Source organism: Diadema setosum, chromosome 2 (genome assembly GCF_964275005.1).
Source record: "Diadema setosum chromosome 2, eeDiaSeto1, whole genome shotgun sequence".
NCBI classification, from domain to species: domain Eukaryota; kingdom Metazoa; phylum Echinodermata; class Echinoidea; order Diadematoida; family Diadematidae; genus Diadema; species Diadema setosum.
In genome coordinates this window covers 36,868,105-36,890,199 of record NC_092686.1, presented here as the reverse complement: position 1 = coordinate 36,890,199, position 22,095 = coordinate 36,868,105, and the positions used below count along the sequence as shown (strand labels likewise).

Genomic DNA, 22,095 nt, shown 5'->3' with positions numbered 1-22,095 from the left:
GTTCAGTCCTACAAACGAACGAACAAACAAACAAATAACTAGCTTCAAATTTGCCGATTATAAAATTCGAACTTTTTCTTTCACCATATCTTCCGCCTCCGCGTTTTTTGACGTTCAAAGCTGCTCGGATATCGGACAATCTGGCCGTTCTCTGCCATCAAACCATCCAACCATAATGTATGAATCATGCACTCACGAGCGGGGGAGCGTCAGACCGTCTGCGCAAACGAACATAAATACTACAGCATTTAATCTTTGCTTATACCGGAATCTTCTCATGAGAGTATTAATATCTCGATCTTTTCCTTTGCAGACTTTGTTGAACACCGCGGTAATTTGAAGAAGAGAGAATTACCCTAAGAAGATTCGTTGTTGTTATTGTTGGTGGTTTTGGTGTTAGTGTTGTTTTGTTTTGTTTTTCTGTGTTTTGTTTTGTTTTGTTGTTGGCGGTGGTTTCCTGTTTTGTTTTGATTTGTTTTGATTTGTTTTTGTTTTTGCTCTGCATTTTTTGTTTGTTTGTTTGTTTGTTTGTTTGTTTGTTTGTTTGTTTGTTTCTCAATGAAATCCATGACCGCCGAATGTTGCATCCTGGCAAGGTTACCTGGTATGTCTATCCCAAATTTCGACTTTGAAACGAATATTACATCATCCCTATAAAGTGTCAGCTGCTCGTTTCATTCAAGTTCTCCGGATGTCACGCACACATAATAAAAGAACTTTTATACCTCCGCAAAAGTGTAAGAGCTCGATTGGCATGTTTACAGTTTTTATGTGATAATTATGTAGAGTTCATTAAAATTCTATACACGTCTTCAGCGATAGTCATCCAAATGCATGAAGTGATGAGCTTGTTGCGAAAATTAAGGAAAAAGTACATCAAGAATATTTTCATTATATCGCCACTGTTGAAAATATCACACTGAATATACATGTATACAGTATTACAGCCAAAAGAAATGAAAAATAATGATATACATATTGTCATGACAAAGAGAAGAACAGTTTGTATGATAGACGGCAAAAGTACATCTCACAAACAAGCGTTGTCGACTTCGCAGGGGTTTATGTTTCGTGAAGGTGTAAACTTGTTATCACTAGTAAAAGGAGAATAAGTGTGAGAACTACTCTCACGGCAAAGGGACTGATGATGAGGGACTACGGGAAAAGCCTCCTTTTTCTTTCTTTCTATATATTATTTTTGTTTTCATATTGTTTTAGATATATTCATAGTCATTTATCTGTGGTTATCAACACTGTAATCGTCACAATGGAATGTTGGCTGTGTCAAGGTACATTATAATTATCTGGACAGTATTTCTATATATCAGATTTCCCACATAGTAATGGCATACGAACAAAATAGTGAGGTGTCATGATTTGTTTCCCTTTCTTGAGCCTCTTTGACAACAAAATGGTAGAATAAGTATTACGTCACCAAAGTTCACGATCACATGTACACTACTTCTAGATTATTGGAACAATCCTACTTGGCCTATGTACGAAAGAGTCAGAATTATTTCCTTTGAAAAGATAACGCTCTTCTAAAATTGTCCTTTTTCAATTCTCCTTCCAAAAGTTCTGATCTAAGGGCCATGTTAAGACATTCATACATAATCATGTTATGAATGAAAATAGAGACTTCAATTCGCTATAAACTTTGGTATATGGGCCTCTTATCACCGGATGATGTCTTTTTACTTTTCTTGATGTTGGTTTGACAAGCTAAACGTGAAAGCATTTCACCTTTAATACGAGATGACAACACTGAGGTCAAAAGCGCAGGTAGAATCGAGTCCGCAAAGTTTTCTGTTCTTTTCAGAGGATCACCTTCATCGCATGTCTATAGTGCACTCGAGATGGTCTTAGCAAGTCCGCATTTCTTGCGTTGATCCCTTAATCCTGACGTTAAGAAGGCGCACGTCCGTCACAGATCGTCGTTTGTTGTTGTTGTTGCAGTTGTTGCTGTTGGGAACTTGTCCGTCCTTGAGGAAATGAATTGAAGTACCATCAGACGTCTTCCTCGTGACACTCTCCGTAGAGTTCCTCTTCGAGCTCGACGTCGACCTCGTATCACCGGTAATGAGTCGTTCTGCGTCCTTGCGCTCTTTGCTCGCGTTCGTGACAGTGTTCTTCTGTCCCGCCGCCTGCGAGGAGCTGCGCCGCTGCTTCTCAATGTTGGTGGTGTGGTTCTTGCAGCAGATGGTCCACGACCGCAGCGCCTCTGGGTAGAGGGCGCAACGAAAGAGAAAGATGAAGAAACCCTGCATGGGGTTGATGATACAGACGAGATAAGTGAAGACCAGCGTGGTGCCCTCAACGGCGAAGAAGCCCAGGACCCACGTGATTCCCAGCAGGAATGTGACGCTGAGCGCGCAGCCGATGTGCGTTCTGCGCACGCCCTTTGATGTGCCGTGCAGGTCCTTCTTGGTACTGCACACAGTACGGAGGACCATCGAAAAGACGACGAAGTTGGCGAGGAGAAGCAGACAGCACGGACCCAAGTAGCCCGCGTAGTAGACATAGGGGTTGGTTCTCGATAACATACATCTGCACATAAAGATATACCAGAAATGATACGATGATAAAAATATATAAAAGTGGTGCCACAAATGCTTTCGTTAGTACGTATACATGTATGTAGTATTTCTGCTACTTCTACACCTACATTTCCTGCCATTACTACTCCTACTACCACTTACTACTACTACTATTACTGCACTTACTACTGCTACTACTGCACTTATTACTACTAATATCACCACTACTGCTACTACTTTTATTACTACTGTCTACAGACAATAATACCACTTCTCCTACTTCTACTCTTGCTACATAATCCACTATATTTCTACTTGCGCTACCACCTTTTGTTCTAATGCCATTGCTTCTGAATTACGATACCTATATTACTGCCACGGGCCTCCTCCTACTTCTGATATTGCTACTACATCGACTACTAGAATTTCTACTTCTACTAATGCTATCACTATTAGGACTAACACTCTTACTTTTATTTCCACTGCTTCTACAACTCGTAATATTACTATCACTTCTAATACCCCTCCTGTGACTGTTATTATACTCCTCCTTTTTCTACTACAAGTATAATTTTCTTCTCACATGTCGTGGGTCGGGAGATTCCTGTACATGTTGATATCCAAACCGCCAATAATGATCACTGGTAAAGCTGGCAGGCCTGCCGAAGAAAAAGGAAGAAATAGAAAAAAGACAGACATAAAAATCAACTTCTGTTTTGTCATGCAAACTGCATGTCATCGGCATATCTTTCAAAGTGTTAAAGGGAATTCTTAATGATATGATAGAGCAAATGTATACCTTTACTTTAAAGACACAAGTTGCTCTATTATAAAAAATTATGTATAATGTATAAAGGACAATGATATTTTATGTGTAATTGTCATCGGTTGGGACACATCTTTGAACTCTCGTCATTGCTTTGAAAACAAAACAAAAAAAACTTGTCGGTATTTTTACTGGAATTTCTTTCAGGCTTACATGCATATCAGGTTCTTGTCAATCTTATCAAGCAAGATTTGAAGAATCACGCTTTAGTGTGACACAGAAATGGATCAGTATACTTAATTACTTACAGGTGGCTTGAATAGGTCGCTTGATTGTTGGGAGGGAGATATTGATACATTTTTATACATTACCAAACCTGTCTTGTAAAAGACAAAATGTGTTTGGCCCATGCCAACTATAGAGTTACAATGAAAAGAAGAAACATAGCAAATGTCGAAAACGCGTGTTTCGAAATGATACACATAAGTGACAAGAGCAAAGCTGCCAAAATATCGTTCTCTTACCCCAGGCAATGATGGCGCCCTTTAGCACAAAGTGGGTGGCGGTGTTCTTGTGAAACACCTGCACCAGGGTCCGATACATGTTCACCGCCTCCATGCCCATCCAGAGGAACGTGCTGAGCACCAGGTAATGGAGCACCATGGCGACCGCCTTGCACGCCATGCCATTCTGGTTCACCGGGGGTAAGGTGTCCACGACGAAGGCGACGTTGAGCCCGAGGAGCGAGAAGCTGAGATTCAGAAGGATCTTGCCCGAGGCAGTGCGGCGTAGGATTCTGGACAGAGTACGTGTGAGTGGAAAGGATAATCAACCCAGATATTGGCCTGCATGTGCCCTACTTCCCCGTATAGGTTTCCTACTACAGACGCTCATGTGCTGACGACCAAACACACACGGACATACATCCTTGCATACGTACATACATACATGAATAGGCCTAGGGGCCTACATAGGACCTTCGCACGTACACATGAACAAGACGCATACATGCATACATACATACATAGTACACTAAGTATCCCCCCCATATTATTTTAATATTCATACATACATTATATCATAATACACATACCTATCTTACCAGCAGTACATATTTTAAATATTTTTGCCTATTTCTGCCCTTACTGTCTTTCTTCTCCTCCTACTCATCCTCCACCAGCTTATCTCTCCTTTTTTTCTCTCCTTTTTATATCAAACAAACCGTTACCAAATGCTTACTGCAAAGACTGGTGTGATGCCATTGATTTCATCCGCTAGAGCGTCCTCATTTAACTTCATTGGTCTTTCAGTAATGTCTTTCATGTTTCATAGGTCTCCACTGAATTACTTTCACTGAAGGATGAGCTAATAATGTGAATTTGTTGACTATACTGTTTCACGTTGTTTCATTACCTTGCATATTGTTCCCTACGAAAAAAAGAATCACCATCCTGATGTTTTGCGGTTTATCTTTTGTGATGTTTTGATATGGACGATGTCTTGCATTACCGTATTATCATCATTTTAATGCGAAATTTAAATCAGAGCAACATGAAGGAAAAACGTTTGAAAAGATTTTGCAACCAGATGACAGACACTCCACCATAATACGTATGCCTGCAGTATTTAAGGACAATTTGCGAAAGTAAACAATAACCCTCAAAAATAATTTGCTCAGAACAAGTGGATTGAAATAACAGAAGGCAACGTCCAAACAAATGCCATCAAGCCGAAAATTACAAATTTCCCCGGTGTCCCCCACTCCTCCGCAAATGGCAAAGGCTATATGCAGGAGAAAGATGCGGATTCCACTTACTTGAACACGGAGTAGGTGAGAATGGTGGCCGAGAGTCCGATGATGGAACAGGCTGTACCGAGGTGAGAGATGATCTTGAGTGGCAGATGGTGCTTTTCGGGAACGGGATTGGAGTATCCGGTATCCTGGTAATGACACGTTAAAAGAAATCAAGAGTATTTGCAAACAGACAATCTATGCTCCTGGCGTTCTATTCACCTGCGCTCGTTTCTGTTCTTGTTTTTGTTTTTTGTGGTTGTCTTTTTCATATCATACTGGTATATTCTGACTTAGGAGATATCTTTTTGTTCTGACTAAATGGATGCTGTGAATTTTTATGAATATACAAACACATCTAAATGTTAATGGTCCCTAACACGGTGCAGACAATGGCAAAGACGATCTGTAGACGTGTTTCCTCTTCTTGTTTTTTTTCCCCAGTGAATTATCATTTACAGAGAAAACTTGCACGGAAATCAATTAAATGAACCAGTCATAAAATAGAAGTTCACGTTCATATACATGTGAATTGAGAGATTGCAGCAATGTTAATAGAACACATCAGTGAAAGTTTGAGGAAAATTGGACAATCCATGCATTCAAAAGTTCTGAATTTGGGAAGCTTTAGTGTCGCCATCGCTTGATGAGAAGCTTGTGGTGTCACGTGCGTAGAACGATATAAGGAAAGTATAAAGAAAATTCGACATAGATTATTTTCACTTTTATCGCATAATAGAAGAACACTTGACTTGCTTCTTTCAGAAAGCAGGTGGAATAATATTACCCTTAACATACGTCAGTGACAAGTCAAGGGAATTTGTACTTAATTCAAAAAATGACATTATGTGAAATTTTCTTTATATTTTCCTTATAAATATATAGTTCTACCCATGTGACATCATAGTCGTCTCATCCAGCAGTGATTGCGCAGAAACTTTGAAAATTCATAACTTTTGAACAGATCGTCTGATTCTCCTCAGACTTCACTGATGTGTTCTACGCGCGTACTACATTTACTCTAATAAACATGTATATGAAGGTGAACTTGTCCCTTTAAGATAGCTCTTAAAAGTTGTAAGTGGCGGCGACACAGTACAGATGTTTGAGTAACATGGGATGAACAGGTGCACTATATGTTCGGAGCAAACAAGTGCAGACGGCAACATGTAAAATATAACGACGACATTAATTGCATTTCTTTCACAGCTGCCACCCCCCCTCCCCCACTTCCTCTCCACCTCAATGTCGTCAGAAATTCAATACAAGATGCATGTCTTGGTCTAAGAAATCCCACAGTCTAAACGAATGTAGGAAAAGATTCCTTTTCAAAAACAATATATTCAGGTAAAATGGGTCAGTATGTTTTCCATGCAATACCCTTACAGGCACAATGTGAGTAGTTAAAAAAAAAAAAAGAATTCGTGCGTTGTCAACAACCTGATTATGTTAATACGTAATCAAGTGCTTCTCGATTTCAGTTTTAATGTATTTATTTTTGATACTAAATAATAATCACATGTGTGAGACAGAAACTGTCTATGAAAAAATGTGAACACATGAATACTACAGCTAAAGAGCTCTCTGCCTTCTCCAATCTTTTATTATTATTCTTTGCGGAATACCTCTCCTCTTTGTATTGGCGAGCTTTAGATCTGCGACGCGAACGCTAAGACGACGCAGCCTCCCGGGTTGGACAATTATTATGAAACAGCTGTCTCGCGGTTGTGCAGAACAACATTCTTTGCCTATAATCAACGTCGTGATGTTAGCGATCGCGTCGAAGATCTAGAGCTCGGTATCATTCATTGATGTAGCTATTTCCAGCAGCAGCGTTTTAGGTTATTTACTTCAGGAATCTGGGTGGTTTCACGCGGAGCAATAAAAAAGAGAAACTGAAATCGTGACGCACTTCTAAATATCAAAGCTTCTTTTAAAACTTTTTATCCCAACGGCGGGTGCAATGGCAGCACGTCGAGAAGAAAATATGCAACGAGAATACAGCGGTCACCATAAGATCTACGAAAACGGATATGGCGAGCGACGGATGGGCATTGTCCATTGTTTTTTATCGCTCTTATTTACTGGCACCATCTCGGTGCTTGTCATGAGCCCGCATTTCAATATTGTTTTCACTCCGATCGCTCCTCTCTCTACAAACACACATGAATAATCATGAAGTACATCGTTAAGATGGCGTCGGGAAACGCAGGTTCCCCATGTTTGACACGTCATATGTGCGGAAAAAGAGGCGTGTAATTGCATCGCAAGTGGAGAACCTACATACGGGCCAAGCCTTTTCATCATTTCGGCTTGGATTTTGTTCTCTCTCTTTCTGTCTTGGGCCTCTATCAAGGCCGTATGAAGGGGGTCTTGTCGACTCGGGCAATATATCTGTGTCGAAGCAATATCCGAGGGAATACTTATTATCACCCTCGCTCTGGAAGGAGTGGATGTACAAATAACTGTAATGCGTTAGCTGAATTTACGTGATACACCCTAGACCCGTGGGAAGTTGGATGTCATGATAAATGAGACCAAACATCTTACTGGCTCGATATTTACTGCGGACTCTAGCCACTATCGGGCGTGATATTTACAGCGGACCGGAGCTCTCCCATTTCTCCGTGGAGCTTAACCTTTACAGGTATCCGTTCTCATGAAACCTAAAAGCCCGGGTCAAAATGTTCCTGTCTATACAGGAAGAGAAGATCATGAGGAGGAGAAAGAGAAGAGGGAATTATAAGACGAAGGGTGGCTTGGCAAAGACAGATAGATAACAAAAGGTAGAGTGACAACCAACAAAAAAAGAGGGTACAAAGACGACACGAAAAAGACAAACGAAGAAGAGCGACAAACAAAAACGCAATAGATATGATCTCATAGAGTGACATGATAAGAAGATTGAAACTCGTAGGTACAGCAGAAAAGAAAATTTTATTGTGTCACGACTAATACAACTCACAAGTTTGCAAATCCGCCCATGACAAGCTATAGTCCCCCAATGAGCCGGGCATATCTCGAGTGGCAGAGATGGACGAGCCGCCGTTTCCTGCGGCGATAATATGTTCGCCCTGACGAATCGACGGTCTCGGTATACGAATTGATTAGGCGAGTGAGTCGTGGATGGGAATGAGGCGTATAGTAGAAGCAGCAGAACGAATTGATTTTGCGCTTCATTTTCAGACTGGGCCTCGCGTAATCGCTTCTATATAATCGAGTTGATCATGACACGTAATTCACCGTCGTTGTAGAGTCAAAAAGTAGGGAGAGAGACAGACAGACAGATAGACAGACAGATAGACAGACAGACAGACAGAGAGCAATGACTCTTTACTGATGTTTGCTAAAGACAGTAGCTCGATACTTTGATTTACCCGTAATGTATGTCTGCTTCGTCTGTAGGGAAGTGTACAACAGGCTCAACTACACGCGAGATTTTCCGGTCCAAATTTTTCGCTCTCTTCATCTTCCGGAAACGAAACATTGATTAGCATTTCAGAAATTTCAAGAACGAATCCCTTGGAATGATTTTCAAAAGGGAGACAGGACCTTTGACTCTACAAAAACTGGTAGAATCATACCACACATAATCTATTCAATCACGCCATCTTGTTCTTCATAATTATAAAATGTACAACGATTGAGACATTTTTGTATAGTATAGTTACGGTATATTTTTTTTTTTACACTTTTAATTGACATCTGACGAAAGTTAAATCATTCGATGACAGTTCTCTTGCCTGTACCTTTTCGCACTTCAGTACCGCTATGATTTATGTATAACTTTCTATTTTCCTCACGCTGTCAAAACGTGTCCCGAATGCTACGTATACACACACACGCTCCGCTGGAGATCGAAACGAGATATGCATTATGCATACTTAAAAATTGCGCTAAATAATGTTGCATGAAAGCATTACCGGAGCATTTTCTGAAGGCATGACTGAAGATCAATGAATACCTCTATCACCTGGGTTACTCATCAACGAAAAGTGAAAAAAAAAAATGCAATGAATGAAGGTGCTATCTTACCAAAATGACAGCAAAATAGGTTAGATGATCCGAGGAGCACTTGGTTTTATTGGAGTCAGACGAAATCACCGAAAGACCATCACGATCCCACCGCTTTTCTGTTGAAATTGAAAGAGAGAGAGAGGAATTCTTTTCAGCATAACTTCACATTGACTTTGTGGAGATTTGCTTCCTTTTTATTTTTCCTTTAATGAGGGTAAAGGGAAAGAATCCATCTCATTCACTTTGACTGTTGTGCCATCAATTCTCCAAATGAAATATATTAGAATAATGGAGCTAGTGCCGTAGCTAACGACAGAAACAGCGAACTTCTCAAACTGCATGGGCCCAGCGCAGTTATCGAGAAAGCAACCGAATTAACAACCATTCAAATTCATTTTGTTCAATCACTGCTGAAGCATTCCTTGACTTTACAGAATGAAGTTTATGCAAGATCATTCATTCTGCAGTCCTGCTGTCGGTGAAACTAAATAAAGAACGCAGAACAACAACTCAAAGCGAAAATTTCTTGTCTGCCAAATGATTTTATCATACAGGAAAAACTAAAATGAAAAAGTGACCTCTCACCACACATGCACATAATTCATCCATATTAGGCGTTAATAGCGTCCATTTCATTCATGCCGAATCGTAGAAGTAGTATGATATAATATATCAACAGTGTTGGATGTCAGGTTGTAAAGGGGTGCAAGACGGGGCAATGATTGTTTCTTTTAGACTGTGGGGGCAAATATGGAGATTAAAACAACTTTCTCTTCTCTTACGAAGAAAGAATGAAAAAGAATATTGTGTTTATTCAAGTCATGGCGTCAACTCGAAAATCAGAAGATAAGACTGAAAGCACTTATACCCTTTATATACTTTTTAAAATCCCTGCAAGCAAGGAAGAGTGCCCGTGTTTGCTCTTTAAATTTGTTATCTAAATCAGAAGGAAAATATGTAAGAAAGCGTCTAGACAACAGGCCTCAACATATTACATGTTGTCTGTATGCCATCGTTATCTTCCTTGTCAGAAATAGGAGATGTTTGCATTCAATTTTTCATTCATACATTGTCCGAGATCCTCCCGGCGTTTTCTTTATTCGGCGTGGCTATATCGCCAATCTTCACGACTCCAGCACACATGGGCGCCTCATGAGTCAACTGTGCTGTTATGTTCTGCCATGTTCTTTTATCGTTTGCTCTTGTTTTCCAATCAGTGCAGCTTTTCTGCTGTCTAAACATCGAACGTTCTGCTTTTATTTGGATGATGTCATAAAAAAAAAATCAGTAAAAAAGCAAACAAACATATTTTGAGCAAATCTAGTATCACCAATTTCGTCTTCCACATCATAGCTAAATTGGCGTAAATGTAATACAGAAAACAGAAAACACAAACGATTGATTCACGAGAATCGAATGTGCAATAATGAAAGATCTATCAAAATCGGACATAAAATGAAAAAGAACTGACTTTCTGAGCCTTACATGATTTTACGCAACATTAATTGGTGGTCGCAGAAGAGGCGACGTCTCTCGTACTTGTTTGCAGTTAAAAAAAAAATGTTATAAAAATCACTCAGCATCTAAATAAAACCATCCCATCTGAATTCAAAAATTTGATTTTTATGCGTGAGCTGTGCTTGTGTATTGGCGTGTATTTCCTATATATGTAAGACAAATTCGAAATCTGCGAACGTAGGAAATGTACTCACCGGTTTCATTCCAGTAGACGCAAGTATAATTCTTGCCATCCTGTAAGCGAGAAATGAAACACAAGTCAGACTTTAGTTACAAAGCAAATAATTCACACCTACAGATCAAACGCATCGATTAAACACAGCACGTTGTCGACCGCTGTAAGGTCACCTGGAATAATGACTATTTTAAAGTGATTATCCACAAACACTATAATACCACTAGATTCTCAAAACTCGCGGACACAGTAACAGTTTTATTTCTCTCACAAAGGCTTACGTCATGAAGTAGTTTCCGAGATTTGTGCTGCTATCGTAAGCCTAAGGATTGAAAATAAGAGACATGAAGCGAAGCATTTTCCCTTTATTTTGCTTCTGCTCTAGTTCCCTGGTTTTTTAGTCCGTGTTATTTATATTTTTTTTCTTGGTCATGGCTCGTTAAAGAGGTGACCGTTATTCATGAGTTCGATCTAAGAGTGTCATTCTCCAGGGTTCTATCCAGGCTCGTTATAAAGATGACTATAATTCATGAAGTTTAGACTTGGAAGTGTTGCTGTCCAGGGCACCCTCTTAGGCGTCAGCACTGCTGATCCGGAAGATTCTGCCACCATCATCACCACAAGCGTGCAGTGCTATAGGTACCTATTTCTATCCTACACCATGTCCTGAGTGAAAGGGGTCATCGTGAGTGCAATGTATTGTCTCTGGGTGAAAGCATTATGACGAATTTGAATCCAGGATCTTCTGTTCGAAAGCACAATGCCTTACAACCACTATACCACACGTAGCGCAAGCTACATGTATATACCTTTGCGTTATACACCTCATTCACAACATGCAAAGCACATAATCACCGCTCTTTTGAATAAGTTTCATGGACAGATAGTAAACACACGACGTAAGTCATCCATGCATCACAGAACATGTAAACACCACACACACACACACACACACACACACACACACACACAAACAAACAAGTGAGTAATCATTTAAAACAAATCATTCATTTTAATTCTCGAACATGTTGAAAGTACAAGCTATAAAAACGATATTATACTTTTAACGACAAACAATTTTGTCACTTCCGAACATTTCACGGAAAAACCCCCAAAAAACTAAACATATCAAGCCATTACATGCATCACAGAAATAAGAAAAACATATCCATATTCCAATAAAAAAACAAACAACCCAGAATGGATTGGTGAAACATACAAACATCAACCACGATGCTACCTTAAATTCACTTTCCTTGACCGGAGAAAGTACCCCTTTTCTGTATGTTTTTATATTTCCCCGGAACTCCTGATTGCGTCCCCCCATTCCGTGAGTTAATAGAATAATATTTCTGCAATAAATGCGATAGGATACGCCTCGCTTGATTCCAGTGGGTAATCGCGTAAATCCAGGGGCTTTTGGAGGATGCTTAATGGAAGCGATATGACGTCACTGTGGATCATGGATACAATAAATTCCCCTTCCTTCGGTTTACACTCATAGAAGTCGTAAAAAAAAAAAAAATCAAGTACTCTTGAATGCCAAGTGGCATGGTTCTACGTCATTAAATTTAAAAGTGTTTTTTAATTGCAAAACCTTTAGGACGATTCCCAGATATTGTCGTGTAATGAATAGAATAGACACATACTCGGGAGACTTTCAATGAACTTGTAGTTAAATGAAACTGACAGAGCTCGGCTGGCAGTTATGATGAATCCGATGTCATCGAAAGAATGTGGGAGTTATGAATCGAGAGTCATGACATGACTGCTGTTAATACCATCAGACAAATTAGATATCATGGATCTGACTATATACAAGAATGCAATGAAACGTCTTCGCACAGAACGGGGCATAAAGTCCATCATGCTTGTTGTTGATGATATGGGAAGAACTGATCGCGTGAGTTGAAGAGCTAGTGCTGTGAACGCACTGCTTTGTGGATGTATATTAACATGCTCCTCATCTACCCAGTGTACTGCAATCAACATCCTGCCCATAAAATATTTGAATTGCAAGCAGTCGGACAATCTCAGACAATGTTCATCTTTGACCCTTATTTTCCCGTTTTCTAAAACAGTAGAGATAAAATACATCACTATATTCATTTTGTATTATGGTATATATGCATATATAGGCATAAAATATGATATATCTATATATATATATATATTCGCAATTAACTTATAAGTACATCATTATGAATATATACATGCATGGCTGTATTTGTATGTATATGTACCGTGTTAAAAAAAATATATATATGCATACATACATACATACATACATACATACATCTGTGTGTGTGTGTGTGAGTCTTCATCTGTCTTCCGTCTGTCTGTCTTTCTACTTCTCGGTTTCTCTACTGTGAAAATAATCGTATTAAATGTCTTAACCACTAGTGTGTATACGTGATGAAGTGTTGCAATTTTCTATCTATCCCGACAGAAAAAAGTTGGCGTCTTTATCAATGTACTTGATCATCTCCCGATTTACAGAAATCAATGCCATTTTCAATGGCAAATTAATGGAACGGTATGATTGCTTCCAACACATATTTGTGCTTCCTTTTCAATCATGTTTAAAGGTTGTACGTTTCCTAAATTTGTGTTTTTGCCAGAAGCGTTCATATAAGATCAACTAAACCGTTCCTTTTTATTTGTTTTTCTCCCACATTGTTATATTTTTTCCCACCGGAACAGTACGCAATCACAATTAATGCGGGTAATCCATACAAAGCAGAACAGAATAAACACAATTTCCTCCCGCCAACAAAGCTGGTTACTTGATTCAGGTGGTACGAGTCGTCTAGTATTTGCTGTATATTCCGGGAAATTTTCTGCGAGAATTTTAGAAGATGTTGAGAAGGTCGTGATCAAAAACAACAGAAGTGAAAATGAAATTGACTCTTGCATCTCTAGGGGGAGAACGGACGGTGACATTTTACTCGTGTCTTTGCTTGCTACCCCTGTATACAGGCGACCTGGATATTATCATGGATTGGTCGGATGGCACTCCACATGTGTTTGCATTTCAATACAAAGTTATATGCTGAGAAAAAACTCCCAAGTGTGACCATCGACTATTATTAGTACCAATAAGGGCAACAAAGTCACTTTCTCGCTGTATTGTAACAAAAAAAAAAAGGTCAGACTATCCTCGTTAAATAATAATATTATTCAATTCAGATTGGCACCGAAAAAATGGGTAAATTCAATTACGTTCTGTTGGCTTTATAGACTCTTGATGCTGTTTCAGGTTTGCCGCCTCACGTATTCTTTTGAAGATTGTAGGTAATAATCACTGAAAGCATGCCAAGCAGGGTGAAGTTTAGAAGTTATTTCTCGTCTTGAAGAGTACATGATTACCATATTGTATCTTTATTCATCAAAAAAAAAAAAAAAAAAAATGTCCCGGTGTTTTACCTTTCTGTACATCTTGATTTTTTTTTTCTTCTCTGAATTTGTTGAATTCTGAATAATATTTGCCAGTTCCTTTTAATCACAGGTAATAGGAGTAATTCAAGGTGGGTCTTGATAGTTCCTATATAAAATATAGTTTGAATATATATATATGTATATAAACCTAATTTTTTCTGTTCATTTTATACTGTGACACCAAATATAAATGCTTCATCCCTCCACGGAAAAAAAAATGTTAACAAAGAAAACATAAAATGAAAACGACAGAAAGGATTTCTTAACAAAAGTTGAACTTTGATGAACAGAGTGAAGCAAATATAACATTATTACAATTTCAGCAAAATTATACCTTATTTGAGAAAGTTATTATCTATTGTACTCTTGAAATATTTCAGCACAGTGATAGTGATCAAAATCATGTAATATGCAAATTAGCTGATGTGATCATAACATCGCCCAGTAAGTCTCCCATAGATCCATACGTTCATATCTTCATTAGATAGCTATCGTTAAAACAAACTCTTAAAAGAAAAATCCAAAGGTCCTGCACATCAACATGATTTTACGAATACTTCAGCAATGATGTCTTTTAAAGGGAGAAGCATATGCTTCCTATATCGACGAAAAACTTGATCAAGATGAGTTTGTGGGCAGCAGATGACTTCGCTGCCTTATCTGAGAACAAAGAAGATTGCAACCTTCTGAATTTTCGTAGATCGAGTCTCAATTGTTTTGTTGTTCATGCCCCACGATTACGAAACTGCAGCCGTTGTGTTTGCTTAATTTTGCTTGATCACAACTTGAACACGATTTGAAATTTCTCTTCAAGCAGGAGAGCACTGTTCCTTTTTTTATCTTTATGAGGATTAAATGCAGAAAAATAAAGTAGACTCGGAGTTAAGTCTACAGGACTAAGCATTATAGTCCCTTTCAATGATGTCTTACGTCATAATTTACAAAAGGTATCTTTACACAAAGGAATTCCTGTTTGGATGTAAATGAAAGAGAGGAAAAAACGAGGAGGTTTAGATATAAAGAAAGAGAGAGAGAGCGAGGGCGAATGTACAAAGAGAAAAGGCGATATGATACAAGGAGAAATCGATAAAAAAAGAACTACGAAGTATTGAAACATGCAATTGCACGAATACATTTATACACTAACCCATTTTCGTGAGGGAATTCAGATGTTTCCCACTCTGTAAATTCATTTGCACACTGACATGAGACAACTTTGCTCGTAGTTCCATTTCAGATCAATGCACACACATTAAAGCGGGTTGACACACCATGCATAAACAGACTTTTTTTTTCATACCCATGCAGGCCCCCTGAGGAACACGGACGTTTCTTAACGCCCATTAGCGCGCAAAACATATATTTGAAGCAAACAATTCACATGAACATGAATTTTTTCCGAATGGTCCATAGGAGGTTACAAGCTTTTAAATCCTAAAACATCACCATTCAGAGGTTTGAATAGTTTTCATGTATGCATACATACATGAAATATTGATGCACCGTCATGTAACGTGACAGTAGGTCCTACTGACACGTCTAGACACGCAATAGTTTTGATGAATTCAGCGGGGTTATATATATATATATATATATATATATATATATATATATATATATTTTTTTTTTTTTTTATCAAACACACTTCTTGCGGTGTTGCTAACATACAATAATACTAACCCCTCTCGTTTTAGATGAAATATGACAAAAATACCCAGTACCAAGTGCAACTTTTATGATAGCATGACACATTTCTTCCATCTTTCTTCCATTTACACTGTGTTTTTGCATATTCTTCGCAATTTCTTCAGCATTAAAAAATTACGAAGTTGCGTTGAAGTGAAAGGTGAGGTGATAATCTGTTCATGCGCGCGCATTTGCGTTCCGTGGCATCGTCAGTGGATGGTTATTAAATCATCAACAGCAACGAAACAAGAATATTGGAAATCTACATTAGATGTTAACACACTTTACGACTAGCGAACTGCTGCCTTTGGGAGTACTTTGACGAATCTTTGCATTATACATGGGAGGAAGGCATTTGGCACTGTTATAGTCATTGAAGGCTCACGAAAATGCAAATGCACACGCGTTTACTAGTAACCACATAAGAATACAAACGCGCACTATCTATAATAGCCACCAAAATGTGACCACATTTTCCACTAGATACACTACAAAACAACATGAGAAAAAAAAAAAAACCCAGACTGATGGTACCAATACGGTTAAATGCGGGGCTCTACTAGATCTAGTGGACAATATTGTTTTGTCTAAAGGTAAATGCTATAAAGCTATAACAAAACAATTTCGAGAAACTCATTCTCGATTGCTTACAACACAAACACACACGGCATATATGCAGGAAATAAAGACACACTCATACTGCACCATAATAGAATATGTTGGCCTACATAGGTCCTACTCAAGAAAGTATTACCTTAATGAGGGTGATGATTTGTTGCACATTTCAGAATTGACTGTCTGGCAGTAAAATTTTTCTTAAATCAAATTTACACAGATATGAGGCATATTTTGGCAAGGATCCTGTATCGAATAACTTGGAACATAAACCAGTTCTGCTTTGTGGTGAGGACTACAGAATGCACATTGGTTTCTATTTTCCACTGATTGCAAAAATGAAGCATATTTCGGTCACTGGAAACAGAAAGCATCTTTCCTGAGATGACGTTCTCTCAATGGACAAATTGTTGGAATTTCATATTCAGTGTTGTCCAGAAAATTACGCTATAAAATGTGTTTGCATCAAATTACATAAATTTTACATTTTTTCCACAGAAAATTGTCTCCATTTGTATCTCTAAAAACTAAATGTAGATCATCTCATAGTGAATATCTTTTCATCTTATCTATCGTTCATTGTTGTACTTTTGTAGTTCAGTAAATAGGACTAGGCTTTGAGGAGTCACCTGCCGGTAGCAGTTGTGTCTCTAGGCACAGCAGTTTGTATCTATATCCTTCGGGGGGAACAAACAGCCTTTGGTCTTGTGGTTACCTTCCTATAAAGCATTCATGTTTGCTTGGCGACTGCGTGTAAAAGAAAACAATCACAGTTCAATTCAATTCATTACTTTAGCAGACATCAAGATAATAGATATTAATACTTAGAAACGTCGTTTGCGCATTCCGACATAGGGTTCATTCTAAAGTTATACCGAATGATTGAGATTTCTGCTTACCAGTGGATTTGGCACCTCGTATTCTATCGGTACAGACAGTCCTTTGACCTTGTGTCCGATCACCTCCGCCGATACGATATACTGATCGTCTGGATCGATAGCGGTTTCTTTCTCACTCTTTCGGGGAACGAATAGTTTGCTGTTCTTCAGTGCAGTGAATCGCATTCGTACGTCTTTGTGAGCGGCAACATTCCTTGTTAACAGCTCCGGAGGGAGTGAGATAGTCACGCCCTGGAAGGAGGTGGGGGGGGGGGCAGAAAACAGGTATGTAATTGATTGTGGTATGGGTTTAATCAATGTCATCACCCCTTCGTTATTTTCATCCTCTCTAGTATTATGTTTGGTGATTGGTGAGGAGAAGCAGTGTCATAAAACTTTTGGAGGACTTAAGAAATAGAGACGTACCAACCGCGGAGGCAGACTATAACATAATAATAATATGCAGGTCGGGAAATCACGATAAACATTTTGAACAGGTGAATGTACAAAAGTGCTATGACACCACTCGTCACAGGCGCACCGATCCGTTCACTCCTGACTGAATTAGTCTTGACATAATGCTCCTACTTTTAGCTATGACGTGCAGCCAAGAATTTTCCGCTGCTGTCGAGAACAAAGGGGATCAAGTGCCGCCCATCGAAAAGTTCGCCATAAGGCGTGCTCTGCACAGAACCCTCCTGTGCTAACAAAAGATACTGTATCCTATTCGTAATGTATCAGGTATAGGAGCGGTATGTAGCCTGAAACGGACGACAAAGACACCAACAAAAACAAAACCCATCATAAGGTTAGTAAAATGGGAAACCCAATATCATAAGAAATGGGCATGGATAATGTCAGAGGTGTTTTCCTGTAGCAGGAACGTTCTTTTTTTACTGAAAAAGAAGGAGAAAAATGCACAGTCAATGCACAATCTACATCTACTACATACTCGAATGATCACTTAAGAGAGGAAGTTTTCCCTATACCAATCTTGTAGACAAAACGAATGCAGAAATATTCTAAGGGTTAAAATCTTTAGACAGTGTTAGATCTCTAGATTTTCAGTTATATGAACATTGCTTATTACTTGAAATGTTTCTCGATGATTATTATGTTTAGCGATATGATATTATCCATGTCTTATGGAGTAACTAGCTCAATTGCTCTTCAGAAAAACCCGTAAAGTTCACGTTAAATTTTCTTTGTAATCTTTTGCCGTGACATTATGAATAATTCATGATGTCACGGCAGAAGACTACAACAATTACTACTAATTTTACAACAAATAGACTACTATTCTACAATTGTTTTGTAGAATTCTCATCTATACTAGAAAGGACGGGACATGAAATTCATCAGAACTTTAAAATTTACATATACTTTCATCGATTTGTCCAGTTTCCTGCAACTTTCAGAGTGTTTTACTAATCTTTCTACATTTGCTGAATCTATATCCATATCATATACATATATATATATGTATATATGTATATATATATATATATATATATATATATATATATATATACATACATACATGTGTGTGTGTGTGTGTGTGTGAATGTGTGTGTGTTTGTGTGTATTGATGTTTAAGACAGCATGTTTGAGACAGATACATTACTCGGGTTGAGGGCAGCATTCTTTGCAAAGTATTTCTGTGCACCTCTACTTGCTCGTTTTCTCGCTTTTTTTCACATGGATATTTACTGTGTCTCATGGCACGGAGAACACTTCATTTACAGTGATCCATGTGTTCGTCATCCAGGCAAAAATCTTTCAGTAATTCTCACCTCAATCCATTGACCTCATTATATGAAAAAAAAAAACAAAACAAATGCAATACCCTCTGTCCAAGACAAATGGGGCTAGTGACGTCATGTTCTGTAATCGGAAATGCAGCCTCATTAAAGCACTCGGTAAAGAGGTTATTGCTCGGAGCAATGTGGCGCAATCAAGCGTCAACTAACAGATAGTGCCATTAATCCAAATTGCAGTTGGGTCCTTTAAGGTTGGGATGCGTCGTTGAGACGCGAGATATTAACAGGCAGTCAGCTGCCTTAAGGGATCGCTACTTGAGTGGAAGGAATGAGAATGGAGATCGTATAGGATCGTCAATTTTTCTATATGGGAGCAGGGGCGTCACCAGCATTTTTTTAAGGGGGGTGCGTTTTGACACTGAATGTAACGAGATTTTTTTGACAGACATTTGGAACATAGGAAGCTCTCAATCCCTAGACTTTTACGTTTTATTTTGAGGGAAGCCAAGGAGGGAAAGGGCACCGGCGTATCTAGGATTTCATCTTGGGGGGGGGGGGGGTGTTAGTATGCGAGGGAGCGAGCAAGGGGGGGGGGAGGGAGGATGTGGAAGTGCATGTTGTCCCCCCCCCCCCCCTCCTCCCACGGTGAGAACTTTTTGCATTTTGATGTTGTAAATGGTGCAATTTGATGCAGGCTTTTTGCGTGTTTTCATCGACTTGAAACAGTCCCACTTGTTTAAGGTAGCAGTACATTTTGATGAAAATTGTTGTTGAACGATGTGCCTATAAACTGTATCATTTCAATTACCTTCTTGCATTGATTCTTACACTGATGTCATGAACGCGACCGAGCCCAAGCAAGCGGAGCGAGCGAGGGGAGGGTGTGGGAGGGGGCCAGCCCCTCCCACGGTTAGAACTGAAATTGCATTTTGATGTTGTAAATGGTGCAATTTGATGCATGTTTTGCTTGTTTTATCGACTTGAAACAGTCCCACTTGTTTGAGATAGCACTATATTTTGATGAAGATTATCATTGAACAATTTGTCTCTAAAATAGTATCATCCAAATAAACTTCCTGTTTTAATACTTACACTGAATATCATGAACGCGGCCAAGTAAGAGCGAGAGGAGTGAGCGAGGGTGAGGATGTGGGAGGGAGTGTCCCCCTCCCACGGTGAGCACTTTTTGCATTTTGATGTTGTAAATAGGGCAATTTGATGCAAATTTTTTGCGTGTTTTATCGACTTGAAACAGTCCCACTTGTTTAAGGTATCAGTACATTTTGAAGTAAATTGTTTTTGAAGAATTTGCCTATAAATGGTATAATCTAAATAAACTTCTAGTAATAATTCTTACACTGATGTCATGAACGCGACCGAGCCCGAGCATGCGGAACTAGCAAGGGGGGAGGTTGTGGGAGGGAGTTGTCCCCCTATAAATGGATTATGGAATGACGGTGAGAAACGACAAATTACTGGTAGCAATATCAGGAGAATGGCATAATGACTACCATGCGAGCGAGCGGAGCGAGCGAGCTTGAATATTTTGACATTTTACAGTCCAAAAACTGCCGTTTGTAGCCATATTTTTTTTGATTGGGGGGGGGGCGCACCGGGCACAACTGCTGGCAATTACAGGCAGCAACATCAGGTGAATGGCATAACAATTAAATGCGAGCGAGCGAAGAGAGCGAGCTCGAAAATTGTGACATTTTACAGTCCCCAAACTGCCATTTGGAGCCATATTTTGCGCAACTGCCGGCAATTACTGGCAGCAACATCAGGAGAATTGCATAACAATTAAATGCGAGCGAGCGGAGCGAGCGAGCTTGAAAATTTTGACATTTTACAGTAAAAAAAAAACTGCCGTTTGTAGCTATACTTTCGCTTTGGAATTTAAGGGGGGGGGGGCACATCGGGCGCAACTGCTGGCAATTACTGGCAGCAATATCAGGAGAGCATAACGATTACATGCGAGCGAGCGAAACGAGCGAGCTCGAAAATTTTACATTTTACAGTCAAAAAACTGCCGTTCTTAGCCATATTTTTTCGTTTTGGAAATTAAGGGGGGGGGGGGGGCACCGGGCGGAACTGCTGGCAATTGCTGGCAGCAACATCAGGTGAATTGCATAACGATTAAATGCGAGCGAGCGAAGAGAGCGAGCTTGAAAATTGTACATTTTACAGTCAAAAAACTGCCGTTCTTAGCCATATTTTTTCGCTTTGGAAATAAAGGGGGGGGGGGGCACCGGAAGGAACTGCTGGCAATTACTGGCAGCAACATCAGGTGGATTGCATAACGATTAAATGCGAGCGAGCGAACGAGAGCGAGCTTGAAAATTGTACATTTTACAGTCCAAAAACTGCCGTTCTCAGCCATATTTTTTCGCTTTGGAAATCAAGGGGGGCGCACCGGGCGGAACTGCTGGCAATTACTGGCAGCAACATCAGGTGAACTGCATATCGATTAAATGCGAGCGAGCGAAGAGAGCGAGCTTGAAAATTTTACATTTTACAGTCCAAAAACTGCCGTTCTTAGCCATATTTTTTCGCTTTGGAAATCAAGGGGGGCGCACCGGGCGCAACTGCTGGCAATTACTGGCAGCAACATCAGGTGAACTGCATAACGATTGAATGCGAGCGAGCTTGAAAATTTTGACATTTTACAGTCCCAAAAGTGCCGTTTGAAGCTATATCTGTTTTTTACTTTAGAAGTTAAGGGGGACGCACCGGGCGCAACTGTTGGCAATTACTGGCAGCAATATCAAGAGAACTTAAATGCGAGCGAGCGGAGCGAGCGAGCTTGAAAATTGTGACATTTTGCAGTCCCCAAACTGCCGTTTGTAGGTACATTTTTCGCTTTGGAAATTAAGGGGGGGGGGGGGGGCGCACCGGGCGCAACACTGCCGGCAA

General features: G+C 39.4%; 1 protein-coding gene across 1 annotated transcript in view; it reads right to left on the bottom strand.

Moving 5' to 3' along the window:
* Positions 1–1,862: 1,862 nt before the first annotated feature.
* Positions 1,863–22,095, bottom strand: part of LOC140244650 (adhesion G-protein coupled receptor G6-like) — a 63,592-nt gene continuing 43,359 nt past the window's right edge. The window contains exons 7-13 of the mRNA XM_072324273.1: positions 17,444–17,674; positions 10,825–10,864; positions 9,131–9,228; positions 5,120–5,244; positions 3,828–4,099; positions 3,121–3,196; positions 1,863–2,547 (exon numbers count right to left, since the gene is read on the bottom strand). Of these exons, the coding sequence (XP_072180374.1) occupies positions 1,863–2,547; positions 3,121–3,196; positions 3,828–4,099; positions 5,120–5,244; positions 9,131–9,228; positions 10,825–10,864; positions 17,444–17,674 (1,527 nt within the window). The remainder of the gene's footprint in view (positions 2,548–3,120; positions 3,197–3,827; positions 4,100–5,119; positions 5,245–9,130; positions 9,229–10,824; positions 10,865–17,443; positions 17,675–22,095) is intronic.